A 17,822-nucleotide genomic window follows, 5' to 3' on the forward strand; every position below is an offset into this window, starting at 1 on the left:
GCTTAACGTTTGGAGTTATTGGAAATGTTTGGATCATATCAGCTGTTCCGGTGACACGGTGACAGTTATATCTAACGGTTGTACTTAACATAGCATACATAACGTTAAAGTATGCTATGCTATGTTAAGTACATAGGCATAAATACAGTATGTCTAGCTATATAGCTATGTTAACCCTTGTGTTGGGTTAACTAATAATTAAGATCAGAGGAACATTGATGCATAATACAGCCTGTTTCGCGAACTATCTATGTTATTTTTGAGCAATTTGGTTGAAAGAAACCCATATTTTTTATACAGAAACTTTGAAAACAATCAAATTTGACCCGAGGACAACACGAGGGTTATGTACAACCGTTAGCCTTTACTTTGTGTGGTAGACTCATCTAGCTAGCTAACGTTACACGGCTGTGGAATGTTCCTAGAAATAAAATGGCTGAGACGTTCGCAGTTAACGTTAGCTAGGCCTAGGCTAGTTACATCGTCAGAGACTAAATAAATTAAATACAATACAATAAATAAATGAAATTAATAATAAATGAAATTGAATACCATTTCGTAGCTAGGATTACCAAGTATTACAAATATGATGCGAGTTTAACGAAAATTAGCACCGGCAGTAGATAAAACAGCCACAGTGTCTTTATTGACCACTGATCAGGGACACTTAACAGGTAGTCACAGGTCATTGTGCTTATGGTTATCATTGCTCAAGTGGGCTTCAGATACAAATAGCCTATTGAGCTTTTTGAGTGACTGGAGTGCAGGTCTAAAGTTGCTGAAGCAAATGATGCCTGCAGTATATCTTTCCAGAAACATCTGTTGCTTATTGTTTTTGCCATCAGTTTGATGGTAATACAATGTAAAGAAGTTAAGTAAAGCTGAACAGGTAATTCACAGTTCTCTAAATACTGTATTACTTACATTGTACCACACTCAGGTAACAGCTCTACAATTTTATCAGGAAATCACATTCCATCATGAAGGGAGGTGTCCTCTTAATACATCCATGTTAATTACCCTCAGAACACAATTACAGCATATCATTCTTGGACCTTGCAACACATCCAGGATGACTAATTCAGGAGTGTGTCCCAGAGTCCATACTGCCAGATGGATCACGTTGTGTTGATAGTTGGACTGACATAGCTATAAGACTAACTGTGAAAGAAGGGTGTGTAAGTAAATCTGAAGAAATGACGAAATAATTGAATCACAGTAAACCTTTGACCTGCTGCCAGGATGGGATTACAACAGTGGTGTACATAGGCACTCCTTCAGGCAAAGCTTAATTTTCCATTTGATGTAATCTGCTCGGTAATTCTTTGAGTGGTTTCTGAACAAACCACAAGCATAACGTTTATGAAACCTAAATTAATTAATTCATTAATTCTGTCTTTTTCAGAGTAATAAAGATCAACCTGGAGGAGTTCCCTTATCCTGTTTCTATGAAGATGTTTGGTCCTCACAAGTACAGATCAGACACACACACACACACACACAACAATATGCCAGATAGACTGGCGTCGTGCTCTTGGAAACAAGTTTGCAAACTGAGTCAGCAGCTGCATTTTTGAATGACTCAACCACTCCACCACAGAGCCCTTTCGTTTCTCTGAGCTCTGCCCTCAACCCTCCCTCACACACAGGCACGTACTGCCTACATTTAAGCAGCGCCTTACCTCACCACAGCATCACTTACTCCCATTTTACTAGGAAGCAGCTGAAAGAGCCAATAGCAATATAGAAATATTTCCCAAAGAGGTCATTCAACTAAAATGTAATAGTATTGGAAAGGTTATATAAAGATTATTGTTTTATTTGATATGCTGAATCTGTTTCTCACTGTATCTTTAATTTCACTTTTTAGCTAGAAGATCTATTTTTTCCCAATAATGATATCTGCTGGCATGCTGTGGCGAGTGATATGGTTTCTGCTGTCATGTTGCCAGGAAGAGCCTCCTACATCTGCTTTGACTTTTCTCGGACTCTACCTGCTTTCATGCAGTAATATCTGCTGGAGGGCTATTATAATGTCACACTGCGTTATTCTCCATTACAAGACAGGCATCTTTGAACAAGGAAGTGGAGGAGGAAAGCAGAGAGGGGAGCAGTAAACTGTAAAACATGGTGTAGTCTGGCTCTGTTGGTGACTCAACAGGAAATGATGGAGTAAGTAAGGTGAGAGAAGAAAAGGGAGGATGGTGGTAGTAAGAGGAGAGATAGAGTGAGGTAAAAAGGAAGCTTGACTTCATGCCTCAGAACTCTGAGCTATGTTGTGGGAAAGGCACACTAAAAGACATCATACCATGATTTTCTGAGGAAATCTGTAGGGCATGAAAACACAGACGGAAACGTCATTTCTCTCCCCCCGCCCCCACACCCTTTACTCTGCACAATAGAGTCATGATTTGCACGTACACACAGTAAATAATCAGCAGTCCAATAACAATATTACTAAACTTGACTATTTTCTGTTGCCCTCCTGAAAGGTGACCCTGTATCTCATGTGGTGATTCAAAAAAGACTGACCAGAACAAGTTGTGAACACAAGCAAATATTGACAGTGTCTTTCTGTCACAACTGTTTACTCAGAATGAAAAACACTCAGTATGTCCATGTCCTTGATGAGCAGATGAGACCTGATGTTAGTGCTAAAAATTATATTCTTTTTTTATTTAGAGAGTTGCTACTGAGGAGGGAAATAATATAATAAATAAATACTAATAATAATATTAATGACATTTATTTATAAAGCGCTTTTTACGACACTCAAAGACACTTTACAGAGTTTAAAAAAAAGAAATACACAATAAAAATACACACACATTAATTACACATTAAAAGCAGCTCTAAAAAGGTGAGTTTTGACTTGTGATTTGAACATGGACAGATCGTTGCAGTAGCAGATGTGCTTAAGGGAGAGCGCTCCAGAGGGACGGGGCAGCTATGGAGAAGGCTCTCTTCTATTGAGAAGTGTTGGAGACAGGAGGTTGGCATTAGAGGAGCAGAGACTGCAGGAAGGAATTTCGGTGGTGAAGCAGGTCAGTGAGATGGGAGGGGGCCTGGTTATGGAGGGCTTTGTGAGTGAGTAGAAGGAAGTTGAATTGTATCTGTTGTGGGACAGGGAGCCAGTAGAGGTTCTGGAGGACATGAAGCGTGAATGGGTGAGCTGACGAGCAGCAGAGTTCTGGATGTACTGGAGTTTATTTAGGACTTTGGATAATGTACCATAAATAATGCCATTGCAGTAGTCAATTCTGGATGTGATGAAGGCATGGATCAAGGTTTCGGGAGCAGAGAAGGAGAGTGATGGGCGGAGACGAGCTATGTTCTTTAGGTTAAAAAAAGGGGGTCCTGGTGATTTGATTGATGTGGTGTTTTCGAAGGAGAAGTTGCTGTTGAAAAGAACTCAGAGGTTGCGGATGTGTGGGCAGGGAGAGAGAGTGGAGTTATTGATGGTGAGGCAGAAGTCATTGAAAAAGTCAAATCGCTTGCCCATATACAGTTTCTTTGTATTAAAGTGAAAAGCCTTTTTTCTCCCTCCATCCTCACTCATTTCAACTGAAACTCTTAATGAACTGGAGATCAACTTCACAGGGCTGCGGAAGGCCTCCCACTGGGCCTGCGGACTCTCTGCCCACATTGAGGCCTGAAAACTCGGGTAGGGAAGCTGCCCAGGCCTCCAGTGCTGTAGCATCATCAGTAAAGAATTGCTCTTTTCATGCTCAAATCTGTGCCTTTCATTGAAGCTGTCCCCATGAAATCAGATGTCACAGAGTTTAAATCACTTTAATCCTTGCCACTTCCTCTCACTGACTTTGTTTTGTCTGTCTCTGTAGGTACCCTGGGGGGGGGAAAGTATTTTGCTTTCTTATCTTTTATAGGGACAGCACCACTACACATAAAGCTGTGTGTTTGTATATTGTGTGTTTTCCACCTCTGATCCATCACTTTGCTTGTAGCTACATTTTATTCACAGGAAACGTAAGCGGCCTATAATGCTATTTGTATAATTTGTATCAATCAATTGGCATCAGAATAAATTCCACAGAAAGTGTTCTCTTTTGGCCATAAGTACAATTCCTGAGATACCCAACAATCAAAGGCAGCACAAACATCACTCTTCAGCCGTCCTCCTCTTCCTCCTGGTGGCTGTTGGTTCTTTGATAACTGAGCGGTCTCCTCACAGGATGAGGTGAAAGGCCGTGATGTGAAGCCCACTCAGACATTTGAGGAGCCTGATTCCTCCTTGACGCCACAGACTTGTCAGACCCAACCATCAGATCCATTAAATTTAAAAAAGATTAAACGAAAGTTGTGTTATTCAAATCACACACAACTCTACAGACAGCAGTGATAAAGTCTGAATGAATGGTACTTATTCAAAACTTAATCATAACTTTTCTTTCTATTTATCCCTTGTTTCAAAAACTAATTCACAAAAAATGTGTAGACCATACATTCTGGCAGTCTACTATGAAATAAAAACATCAAACATGACTGTTACATGTCAGGCTGAAGGAAGTGGTGGGTGGTAACAAAGAGGTGGAGCTTAATATTTTTCATTAGAATTTCTCTCTGGTTTTACACATTTACAGCATCATTCCAGAGTTGCATGGAAATGCCCATTATTTCAGCTCTGATGCCCTATTACAGAGTTTACTCATATACTAATCATAGCAGCTATAACTGAGGCATTTTGACCTAATCATCTGTTTTAAATGTTTCCATCTAATAAGCATTACTGTGAAACAAGTATTTTTATTTGTTACAACCTCTAACATTGATTCACAGGAACAACGATTAAAAGGAATGTAAAACTCAAACATAAGACCAGTCGACCGTGACTTTGAAAACAGCAGTAGGCTTGTCTGTCTGCAGTCTGTAACGGGGCTCTAATTACTATTACATGTTTGTACACAGCTGGTTCCTCTATAAGAGAATTCCCTGTGTCACCATGTCAGCACATCAACCTACACAAATGTATTTACCATAGAACACGTATGTTAACACCTACTTACTTTATTTCCTATTCCAGCTTGAGACACTGTTAAATAAGTAGTGGGCAGACATTTATCTTCTGAGCTATTTCTCATTTCAGGGCTTATCTGCTTTTCACTGATCTGCTCTACCAATCCAGTTTGATATTTCTGAAATTATTATCGCTGTTTTTTTTTTACTTTTACTCACTATTGATTCCTGATTTAACCTTGATGTTTCTTGGAATGGAATTGAGCTCATAAAAATAACGTCAACAGGGCCTTGATTTCTGTCCAGCTTTGATTAACCATCTTTAATTTTGCAGCAGCATGAGGGAGTTCCTTCAGAGCAATCCATCACATCTTTGAAAAAAGCAAAAGAAGTAGGGGGGTTACAGATGTGGGAGGTGGGCTTCTGACTGCACTGACAGCTGTGAGGGACGGAGGTCTCTCAGAGCAGGAAATGACTTGACCTCCCCTGTGGGAGACTGGCCCACCCCGACAACAACCCCCACAGCTTTGAGCATCCTGTGGGTCGTCACAAGCACCCACAGAGAGAAAATCTGCTTGTCCAGGCGGCAAAAATTTGGATGGTGCCGTGTCACCGCTATCAACAAAACAGAACAAATCACTAAGACCTTTAAAGGGATTGAGAGTATTAAGATGTATTTGCACCATTCCTCTTCATAGACAAAGCCTAACATTCGTTTATTGCAGCGTGACAACTGATAGCAGTCTCACTTCTTAATGTCACACTAGAATCACATGTGATACAAGTTACTTTATTGCCCAACAGGAAGTTGATCAAACAGCTTATTTGCTAAAAAGTATGAGTATCCCTTTAAGCAAACAAATGACGTTAGAGGAAGAGAGACAGTCAATGATTGCAACAATAGAAGCACATCACGTGGTGTATTTATTTTGTGGGTTCATGATTTACAGTAGGCATATACTGTAGGTATAAGGCACTCCTTAATCCATATATGACCCTATACGGATTTTATTAGAGTAATCCAACAGTGGGAGGATTTAACAATAAAACAGAAGAAGGGGAGGTCACAGGGTATTTTGGCATCTCTCTTACACTTTTATCAGGTGTTTTGTTTTTATTCAGCACTTAATAAAAAGATAATTTGGCAGTCTGGATGAAGACTGTAGGCTCAGTGTGGTCTGGACGCTGTGGTAAAAACAAGAATGGCCTGCACCCACTTCCCTGTTATTTTCTAGTAAATGGCCTCCTGTATTGTCCTTCTGCCTCTCTCAGCGTGGGTGAAGACAAACACAGACATTGAACTCCTATGTGACATCCAGGCTTCAAAAAAAGTCCTCATCCACCACAACTGGTCTGCCATCTTGTACTTGTTCTTCTCTATCAGTCCTATAGCCTATTGTACTCATGCCAAAAGCCACCCACACACTCTCTGACTCCCACACAAGTCAGACCAAAATTGTTTTCAGCCTTATGAAGGGCAATTTCCCATAAACTCATCACACAAGGCAGATAAAATGATTATTATGGACATCTCTATGCATAAATAATCTCAGATTAAATCAAATGCTAAGAGTGCTCTATAATATTGCATTTTTATATTTTTGTTAGAGTTGGAGCCTTAAAGTCTATGTCCATCATTGATTTCAATATTTCCCCCCTAATATTACTGGGAGTCGGTACACACTGACAGCAGCACCTGGAGGGAGTTTCTGTGTGAGTAGCTTATGGGCTTATTCTGTACTTTTTAACTGAATATCGACCAGGCTGACAACTTATTTTCTGGTTTACAGTGGTGGAGGACACAGTCAGATCCTTTAGGCTAAATACTCAAGGCAAAACCCTGGATAAAAGCAAAAGTACAAAAATAGTAGCAGCAAATGATAGGCCTACCATCACATTTTTTTGATGGTAATTATTGCTGATGTATTAATGTAGCCTACAAGCAGCATTTTAATGCTGTAGTTGGTTAAAAAAGCTGATTTGAACTTACCCTATGTAGGCTACTGCTTGGTAGGCTACTTTAATTAAGAACAATGCACCACATAGCCAACTATCATGTGTTTTTTGTTAAATTTAAATCTGCAAAGTAGGCTATAAGTCAGTTAAATAAAAATTAAAAAAGGCTAGTGATGGAATAGCCTACAAACTTAATAGGCCTACAATATTTCCCTCCGTAAATAAGTGAGAAAGAGTTGAAATAATGAGAAAGAGTTGAAATAATGTGAATATTGAAGTAGTAGGCTTTCAAAAAAAAACCCACAAATGTAGTTTTTTTTCACCACTGCAGGTTAAACAATAAACTAGACTACTTTTCCTAATGGTGTTTAGTTTTTCCTAATGGTTTTTATTTTCTAGGGGGATTTTTTTCCTTTTAAGGCGGATTTGGGTGGAGTTAACAGTAACGTGCTCGGGGTGCTGGATGCTTTTATAAGGAGATGTGGAAACCCGCGTCACGCTGACAAAACGAGTTTCGCCTCCCAGTGTTGTTGTCAGAGGAGGGATGTTGCACATGGTTTAGTTTTGACAGGGAGACTGGCTCGTGGGCTACTATACAGCTTTTCTGACATTGGACAGGAACTGGTCGGCCGAACCGACTTTACATGATGGACACCAATTGTCTGCGTTTTCATGGTAGGACTTGCTTTTATTATGTTAGTTAGGCTATTTGATAAGAACTTGGCTTTAAATCCACTTAAACTAAGCGACCAGGAGCAGAGTTTGATGTAAACGAGAGCCTACTTATTTAACTAGAATCATAGGCCTGATGACAAAGCTACACTTGATTGTAGACTGTTCCTCGCGCGGATCTTAACGTGAAATGTAAAACGAATCGGGAGACGCGGCCGTTGGTCCAACGTTAGGCTACTGTAACGTTTGTTGTTTCTTTTCAAGTCGCTTTTCTTAAACTGTGTTGACTAATTTAGCTCGTCTGTTTGGGTTATTTGTCTGTGAGCAGCGGGGCAGGCATCTATCTTTACCCGCTGTAGAGTAAGTTGATGTCCGCGTAGACCAGTAAGTCCCATCGAGGCGGGATGGGTGAGTCTGGGACTGGTCGGCCCATCCCTGGTCAGCCGCTAGTGGACGCTAAAGTCAATGCCAAAATAGTAGAGTTGGTGTGTGGAGTTTGGTCCAATTTAAAATAAAAAATAATTCTATCTATCTGTCTATCTATCTATCTATCTATCTATCTATCTATCTATCTATCTATCTATCTGTCTATCTATCTATCTATCTATCTATCTATCTATCTATCTATCTATCTATCTATCTATCTATCTGTCTATCTATCTATCTAGGCTACATCTACAGAATATCTTATCTATCTGTATCTGGTTATATCTAGGCCTATGTAGCATATATATATATATATATATATATATATATATATATATATATATATATATATATATATATATATATATATATATATATAGACCCATTTAATGAAACTACCAAATATGATTTCAAATGCACTGAAACATGTAGTAGCCTAAAGTTACCCTAGTTAAATAAACAACTCTACAATTTAAATAAAATCTTATAAACTTAGGCAAATATTAAACATTGTTAACAGTATTGAATTATAGTTTTAAATTGTTGCTTCACTAGATTGTTGCCTAGGCTTCCCCATTCCATTCATGAATGGCTTTCTCAGGTCATTTTTGTTTTCCAAGATTATTTTTTGGGGCTTTTCCGTCTTTAATGGACAGGACAGCTAGGTGAGAAAGGGGGGGAAGACATGAAGGAAATCGTTACAGGTCAGACTCAAACCCTGGACCTCTGCGTCGAGGCATAAACCTCTATGTAAATGTGCGCCTGCTCTACCAACTGAGCCAACCCGGCAGCCACAAATGTAATTTTTCCTTATAGAGGTAATCACATTTGAAAGCTATAAATTAATTTGCTAGAGGAAATACAATTTTGGATAGCTGTAAATTGTTTTTGTTTTTTTTCTTTTCTACCACCAACACCTATTGAATCATCTTCAAACCAAATATGGCTCTTAATAATTTGAACAGTGTTGAAATGATTCATATTCTTACTTGTTGTGTAAACTACACTACAGTTCATGAATTAAATGGGCCAATCCCAAACCCTAATGATTCACCAGCATCAGTTCCACAGTCAAATTAAGCCTAGATTCAAAGATTCAAGATTGGAAACTTTTTATTTTTCATATGCTCATACAATACTATGTGCAGTGAAATAGTCATGATCGCGCTAACAAAGCTAGTGTGTAATAAAGAATAATAATTACAATAACAGTAAAAAATAGTAAGAGTAAAAAAGAATAAGAGTAGAATTATAAATATAAAGTATTAAAAAAAAGGTGTTATATAGTTGCTAAAGTGTAGGCCTATATTGTGTGTGGCATATAATGGCCAGGTGGGTGTCATTTTTCCAGTATATAAAAATATAGATGAACAGATTGAATTCCCACACACTTTTTTCACAGCACTAAGTTATTATAATAATTTTTTTTTTTAATATTTTGGTCATGGACCTAGAATATAAAAATATAAAATGTACCTACAGCAACCTGCAATGTATTTTCTCGTCAGATGTCTTCCCACAAACTGCCCCCACCCACTCCCCCCCTCACGCTCTTCTGACCCATTGGAAACCAATACATGTAGAGTAGTAGACACATCATTCAACTATACTATACTTATTATAAAACTTTATGAAAGGCCAAGTCACATATTTACAATTTAGATTGTTTATTATTACTGTTTTAATGCTGTTCAATTGTTTTGTTGCCGTCTGTTATTTCTGTGTTCCTTTAATTGTAAAGTACACTGAGACCATGTTTAATGGTGATTTTACGCTTTAAATAACATTTGATTGATTGATTGATAAATATATTAACCTGTAACGACAACACTTGTCTGTTTAGATTATTTGGTGAAAGAAACCTTCATCTAGGCTGCAAATACTGGTGTTGAGAAATTTAAGTCAAATACTACTGCATTTCTTAGTGTGGTGGCCTGCTAATGTTGTGGTGGAAACATTTACAATGAAGGCATTTGGTAAGAGTTCTGTCCAGCCACTAAGCTGTGAGCGTTACTTGGCCAGCAGAATTAACAGCAAGTTGTAATCAGGTGATGTAAAGCACATAGGCCTACTTTATGCCAGCATCATAATTAAATCATCTGTAAAGGTCCAGTGAATGGCTTATTGCCTGAAATAAAAATGAGGCAGGGACAGCCAAGGACAACACATCAAGGCTCCTGCATGAGATAAACAAACTGTTTTTCCGCCTCTGGCTTCTTCTTTCAACGGTGCCAGTACACACAATCCTCCTGCAGGGAATTTGTGGCACAGACTCATACCTCGGCAATGTCTGCTTGTCTCCATGGCGTATCTTCAGTCCTAACCTCATGGGAGAGTTCACTTGTATTTTCAGGCTTGCTTTACTGCGCACCAAAGTGACACAAAGCCCCATTCATGCCTGAGAGTGGCTCCATTCATGGACACTGAGTACTTGCCGGTAGAATTCATAATTGTTCAGCGTCTTCCATCTCCGAGGATCACTGGCGGAAATGACGCCACAGTCGGTTGTTTTAAGGATGACATAAATATTCAAATAAGACGCATTGGTCACTGTTGTGTTTGTGGTGGGTTTTGTGCTGCATTATGCATGCTCTGCATTGTTTGCCTCCCACGTAGACTGTAGGCCTTAGTAACATGAAACAAAGCTAGACTTTGAAGAATGAGATTGCAGTGTGATAGTAAAATTGAGATCTTGCATTGCCAATTTCTAATTAGTGGTTGGCAGGTGAATTGCTGCATGGTTCTATTCTGTGGACAGGAATGCAAATATATAGTGTTTTTTCCGTTAGTGTTTACATTTTATTTTGAAATGTAGCTGTTTACTGTAGATGATTACAGGCATGGGAACCATTTTATTATATGAGCATGAAGCATTCGTCAGTTCTTCACAAAGTAAAGTAGTTCATTTGACTATTATAAAAACAGTTGGATTTGCACAATAAATTATTATTTTTTTTTTTTAAAGCTAGATGAGGCACATTCAAGTTTGAACAATAATGTGGGTAATTCAACTGTCAAATTAAAGTTACCCAGAGCTATTGCATTGCTATTCATATTTGAAGAGTCAAGGGCGCAGGGTAATAAGCAGCATCCCTGCTAGAAGCTGGAAGGGAATGAGTACTTTGCTTGTGGACTGTGCCACAGGGTAGAGGCCCGCTGACACAAGGGCTTCACTCAGTTTTAAACCCCTTGAGTTGTCAAATGGCTGCGGACTAGGGATGGCACTTAAAACCTGGTTCTGTATGGGGATTTGCGTATCGATATCGGTCACAACAAACAGATAATTATTATTATTGTTATCATTATTGACCTTGAGATTCCATATCGGTGCATCTCTAAGGAAACTTACTCTACAGTGCTGTGGAGATAGGTCTGGCAATGCGAGACTACTCTAAAGGTCGAGACACACCGACCATATGGCTGACCCTCGGCAGAAAAGGCAGTTGGACTGATCAGTCTCCCCGAGTTGGTCAAAACAGTTCCTCGGAACACACCAAAGCGATGAGACGTAATACGTCTCCATAACACCAGGCGGTGCTAATTTGTATTGTCGCCCAAAAATGAAAACCGGCAGCTGATTGGACGAACGCGTCACGTGGGTCTGGTTTCTCCGGAAATTCAAAGCAATATTGTCATGGCGGCTTGTTCAGAATATGATCTCATTTTGACTAAAATAGTTCACCGAAACGTGTTTCTGAAAACATTTTAAGCGAGAAATAGGCCATGCAGTTAGTGAATATGTCTTCATTTCAGATCGACAAAGGTCAGTTTAAAAGATTTTCGTCAGATTTTGAGAGACTCTAGTCACGCTCATTCCGCACCCCGTTTCCGGGTTAGCACTCTACCAATCAGATGGGTCATTTGAGTCCGACTGCCGGCAGTGCCCGCCCCGCCGATTGTACATGTCAAATCAGCCAAAATGAAGGCCGACGGCCCCTACGACGGCACGGAACACACCGAACAGACTCGAGTCACTGATCTCGCCAGACTGTCCGACGGCCGATTATCGGCTTTGTCTGTCTGGCCCTTAAGGATGACCCCATCACCTGATCCAGAATACATGTGTTCATCTCCACGCAAAAGGGATATCAGTTGACATTCGTGTCAGATCAGGAGGCAGGAAGCAGCCGTCATGTATGTAGTTAAATGTTAGAATGGCGAGCATTGGAATTAAGCAACGTGGTGTTTGTATGTACATGTATAGAAGCATATTTATTAAACGTTAGCATGTCATTCCTTGACTCAGTAGCTTTTTAAACTGAATACACAACAAAACATTTTTTTCATTACTCTACAGACAGTGACATATTTCATGGCACAATACCTAAGATCCCTTTTTTTTGGTCACTAGTCTCTAGAAAACCTTTACACAGACATGTATTATTATTATACGTGTGTCTCGGTGGTGGTGGAGTTTGTCATGCAGCATCACTGGAATGCTGCACAATTAGCCCCTGTTGTAAGGGCGGATACTGCAGGGTTTCATGGTCACAGAGAGAAAGGAGGGTGGGGAGTGCTGCTGCCCTCCCACATCTGACCCAGAGGTTGTGTAATAGCCTGCTCATCAGACAAATGGCTTTAAGCTGGAACCACAAAGAGATACACATGGCAGCTGCCAGAGCAGACTGAAGTAATTTACTGGGCTTTTGTTGTGACTGTTGTTTGAGGCTCACCAAAAACGATGCAGAAATGTTTCCGTGTAGACCATTTTCAGAAATCTAAGTTATTTACTGTACCTACTAATCTAAATCTCTTGCCTACTACTCTCACAAAATGCTTTTTAAATACTCAGTTACTCAATGTTTCCTTGCAAGCTGCGCTTGAGTGAGTAATGTCCGGACAGAGTGACAGGTAGAATGTAGCTGTGTAATGAGCCGTGCTGTGTCAATAATATAAATGATTTATCTATAGGTGATATATGTGTTTGTTTTAAACCTCTAAGTATTTGTTCTGGAGTAGCTGTCTTGACCTTTGACCTGCCTGGTAGGATGAGTATGTGCAGCTGGTTGTGCTCCAGATGTGCACAGTTTATATGCCCTGTTTATGGCCATTTCACACTGATGTTTTTTTTTGTGTTTAAAGCCTGATTCTGACACACCTGCTACAACAATATGCGAATGTACAAGTTGTCCTGTTACTCAAGGAAAAATAGCTCCTGACACTTAGTTTTCTGTTTGTCTCCAACAGCTTTCTGCTGGTTAGAGTGAAGCTGTGATGGGTTTGATGGAGCTGACTTGTGTTCAGATACCAAACAGACCTTTGTGCTTTTTATCAACACAATTTCTGCCACAACATGGCTGGGAGTCAGAATAACTCCTGGGGACAACATGACCTGAACAGGTACGCAAACACCACTCTTTTATGGAAAGAAACCAAATGTAAATGAGGATCAGTTATTATCACATAGTGTGACAGTACTTAAACACTACTTTAACTTTGAAAATATAATATCAGGAGTTTAATTCTGGCAATATTCATATTAAATACTCATTAAATACTTAAAACTACCAACAATGGATTTTAATTATTGTAACACTTTATATTATTTCCAGTGTTAATTCTCTGATTGTTTCCATCTGTCTGATCTGAATCCATCACATACTTTGATAATGTCAATTTTATTTAAATAGCCCCAAATCACAAATTTACCCTTATAATTTATACAACATACAACACCTTCTACCCTTAGCCCTTTGACATTGGATAAGGAAAGACTGAAAAAATATTTAACGGGAAAAATCTCAGCAAGCGCAAAAGCTTTGGATGGACAGACATGCAATTCATGTTGTACATACAGAGTAGAGTAGACAGTTTTAGCAATAGTAAAAGATAGGTAGATTTGGTTAATAAAGAGCACAAATACGTGAAGAATATGGCTCCGAGAAGACGTCAGGCAACCTGCAATGCTGTTCAATAATGTAAATACATAAAGGAGAACAGAACCTATGTTCTGTTGAAGCATGTGTCATGCTTGTTATTTCACATATTTAATGACTTACTCGTAATAGGTTATGTGTAGGAATGATTTACATTTCTCAACCTCTCTTGCTTTACAGAGAGTGCTTTGGCCTGAGTGCTGACATGGAACAAAACTTGACGGAGCTTCAACAACAGCAAGGAATGGCCAAGGAATTTAACTGTGAGTCTTTTACATGTTTCTTTTTATATACATATAAGTTCTTATAAATTGATATTTCTACAGATCGACAATTGTTTACAAGTAGCACCGGTTCAATTGACTTGGATGCATGTGACACTTGAGATGGTTTAAATGCTCTGTGTATTTGACAGAATCTCAGTTAATCTAAGTCTAATGAATATTATAATATTAATATTCATCTGTAATAAATTGGTAATTGCACGAATGGTTTTTGAAAATGAGTTGCTACTATAACCTGGGTGAGTTACATTAGAATTAACCTTGAGATAGAAAGGAACATGTCAAACACACAGACATGATTATCATGTATCTGCAAACTTTTAAATAAACAAAACATTGATAACTTTTTTTTTCATTTCTATATTCTGAAATCCGGCTTGGTTTGACAAACGAGTTTAAACCCTGTTTGACTAATAAAACAGCATGTTGACAGGGTTAACGTGAGTTTGTCATCACTGGACTGAGCTGTGTAGCAGAGGACAGAGTGGGGTGAAGGAGGAGGGGAAGCTATTGCTCCCTGGCCACCAGCTGTTCCTGCAGTCTGGGGCACGTCGGATGTTTCCACAGAGAAGGTTATGGGAAGCTCCGTTAAGATTATGGCCTACCCCGCAGATAATGGTGATTCCTGTGTTAATCAGGGTGTTGTGGCTGATGTTTGACGAAGAGGGTGATAGGTTAAGCGGCTGTTTTCAACATGTTTTTTCTCCTGTTTCCTGTATGATACTGTCAGCAAAACAGGAGTTTTTTTCAAGTAGAGTAGGCAGCCCACTCCCCTTGGTATTTTCTCCCTCCTACACCATCACTACACTCTAGTTAAAAAAAAAATCTCATTGGAAGTTGTTTTCCATGTTTCTTCCTCTGAGAATTGTTTCTGCACTGAAGGAAACAACAGTGATAGCAAAACCTTGTATAATGAAGCAGCGGCTTCTTGGTGTACAGTTCAATTTAGGATTTCATGAAGCCAGTTGTCTAATACTTGATTGTTTTCCCCCTTCCCAGGCAACATCTCCCAGTCTCCTTTCTACTCTGATACTTACCGGCAAGCATCTGACAGCATACTGCGGCCCCATGAGGGAGACCAGGTAGTCCCTTCTTCCCAGAGATGGACAGTGTTTGGGGGCCACCAGAGAGAAGTCAAACCCCTGCCGCCTCTGCCTGACCCTGAGGAGCTCATGTCTGATGAGGCAGCCGATAGTGAGGTGGAGTTTTTTACCAGCGACAGACGCCGCCTTTTGCCCAAAAGCTGCCCTAAGGCCATGTGCAGGGGCATGAACAGAGACTGTGGCCAAGTGAATTACGCCTACAAGGAGAGCTCATTGCATGCTGGTGGTGCTGGGACTGGCTCCATGGCTTTCTCTTGGCCAGGCAGAGAGGACAGACCATCAGGGAGAGGAAGCGGGTTTTGGGCACTAGCTCTCCAGAGAGAAGACCACCAGCATGTGGTGTCAGCTGTCAGGGATACTGTGTGTAGCAAACAGCCAGACCAACACCAATCATCCAGATTCCAGTTTCCCTGTTCAGGCCCTGCTTCCCAGCCTCTCCACATCAGCAGCACAACCTGCCCCACTGACAAGCCCCTAATCCCTCCTCGTATCCCCATCCTGCAAAAACGTCCCGCTCTCTTAAGGACTGTGAGCGCCAGCCAGGAAGACAAGCCTCCCAAAATTCCTCCAAGGATCCCCTTAGTCCCACCCTGCCCACCACGTACCCCGAGCCCCAAAAGCCTTCCAATTTATATCAATGGTGTGATGCCTGCCACACAGAGTTTTGCTGCTAACCCAAAATATGTGAGTAAGGCATTACAGAGACAGCAGTGTGAAAGGGTGCCACCTGCAGCTCAGTTTTCTCCCTGCATTGTTCCAATTTTGAAGGATGGCAGACAGGCCAGCGCCACGCACTACATCCTCCTGCCGCCGGGCCTACCGACGTACTCAGACAGACGAGAAAGACTCCTGAGTGAACCGGCCAGGACGGGAAACAGCGGCGTCTGGCAGAACAGATAGAAACCCTCGCTTATGTCCCTGTCTAAAACTTGATGAGTACAAAACTGTGACTGACATCAATAACAATATGATACACTATTGAACAGAGTGTGTGAAAACATTTACATGCTACACTCACATGTCTAATGTCATATTGGTGTTATTTTCAATGACTGATGTATTTCAAGACCACTTATGTCACACAACACTATGAGGTGTGAGGTCTCCTTTTCTAACTGAACATTTTACTGGTCAGTATTTTAGCATCATAACATTCCAGTATTTTCACTAATAGTGGAGAAATATTTATATAACCATTTTCAATTTTGGTTTACTCAGATACTGCAGTTTTCTCACAGAGATAATGTCTTATCACTCATTCATTCTGACAGACATATGCTATTACTAATACTATATTTCTTACGAGAGAGCAAATAATTACTGTATGTACAAGCTGGGCTTGTACCAAACTGTTCATTCCATGTTTATGACAATGCTGCTTGAAATCTTAAGTATGATGTATTGATAGATTTAATGTTTTGCTGAATCATTCTCCCAATAATAGTTATGGTAAATTTAACAATGAACAATGTGGCCAATATAAGAACGACACAACACAACCAAAACATGCTTTGAACTATAGTGAACCCGAACACTTCACCTGATAAAACACTTCTTATTCCCATGACTTTTGCAGGCAAGTGCACTTCATTTTCATTACACAGCTTTCCCTATCACAAAAATGTTTTTCAGGTTTTTCATCAGTAGTGTTTGTATACACAGGAGTAAAAGAAAGCCTTAATTTTCAGTATTTGGAAGTTGATAAACTTTTAATCATTATGATGAATTGTTGTCATTATGTATGTGTATTTAGCTCAAACAATGTATATATATTCAGAAAAGTACAGCTTGGGCCTTTAATGATTCTTTATTTGTGTGTGGGCATGGAAATCATGTTACGTTTTATACTGTTAAGGTATAGACCCCCCCCCCCGGTTTACAACCTTTGTTACATCAACAGGTTGGAAGTTCTCATGAAGATTCTGTCAACAAAGGCTGTTTGTAAGTTAACATAATGTTTGTGTCAAAAGTAAATCATTGTAAAATTGTGTTTTTAATCTATTTATAAAAAAATATTAAATAAAATAACTTATTCATTCTATGATAGACTCAATGTCTTTTCTGCACCAGAACTATATGTATCAATGGTAAGCTTTTTTTTGGGGGGTGGGGTTGGTCTGTTTAGCCAACATTCTCAGGACACTTGAAATCTTTTGTTTTTGACATTCGATCCTTTTGAAACTACAGCCTTCTTTTGAAAAGACAACAAAAACATATCTCCTCTTTATTTTTCCAGTGTTATTGTCCTATAAATCTCTGAAGAAAACCATAACTGGGAAGAAGCTGAGACTGTCGGAGAAACTTTACTAATATAATGTACTAAATGTGACCCACTATAAATGTGTCCTGCTGCTATGAGATAAAACATGTCTTAATGGAGACAACATGAAAGGAGTACGCATCAGCATTTACTTCTACAATTAACGTATCAATAATAACGTCGTTATTGGCTAACTGAAAAGGGTTAAGGCTTTTAGCCAATTTTACTGGTTTATATATCAAATACATTTCTGGAAATGTATTACAACCTA

The 17,822-nt window shown here is 39.6% G+C and overlaps 1 protein-coding gene across 2 annotated transcripts; it reads left to right on the top strand.

The window, feature by feature from the left end:
- Positions 1-7,384: 7,384 nt before the first annotated feature.
- On the top strand, positions 7,385-17,185 carry LOC116040715 (ERBB receptor feedback inhibitor 1). 2 transcript variants are annotated; one of them, XM_031286296.2, is made up of 4 exons: positions 7,385-7,605; positions 13,216-13,368; positions 14,085-14,167; positions 15,188-17,185. In XM_031286296.2, the coding sequence occupies exons 2-4, from the start codon at positions 13,322-13,324 to the stop codon at positions 16,189-16,191; spliced, it is 1,134 nt and encodes a 377-aa protein (XP_031142156.1). In that variant the 5' UTR covers positions 7,385-7,605; positions 13,216-13,321; the 3' UTR covers positions 16,192-17,185. The 2 variants fall into 2 exon arrangements, with proteins under 2 accessions (XP_031142156.1, XP_031142158.1); XM_031286298.2 differs by lacking the exon at positions 13,216-13,368 and having other exon boundaries at positions 7,416-7,605.
- The last annotated feature ends 637 nt before the right edge of the window (positions 17,186-17,822 follow it).

Source organism: Sander lucioperca, chromosome 12, assembly GCF_008315115.2.
Source record: "Sander lucioperca isolate FBNREF2018 chromosome 12, SLUC_FBN_1.2, whole genome shotgun sequence".
In the NCBI taxonomy this organism is placed as follows: Eukaryota; Metazoa; Chordata; class Actinopteri; order Perciformes; family Percidae; genus Sander; species Sander lucioperca.

What these genes read in the sequence shown, in the direction of transcription:
- LOC116040715 (XM_031286296.2), top strand. Translation starts at nt 13,322, where the DNA reads ATGGCTGGGAGTCAGAATAACTCCTGGGGACAACATGACCTGAACAG. An exon ending in GGACAACATGACCTGAACAG is followed by an intron (nt 13,369 to 14,084) that starts GTACGCAAACAC and finishes CTTGCTTTACAG; the next exon opens with AGAGTGCTTTGGCCTGAGTG. An exon ending in AATGGCCAAGGAATTTAACT is followed by an intron (nt 14,168 to 15,187) that starts GTGAGTCTTTTA and finishes CCCCCTTCCCAG; the next exon opens with GCAACATCTCCCAGTCTCCT.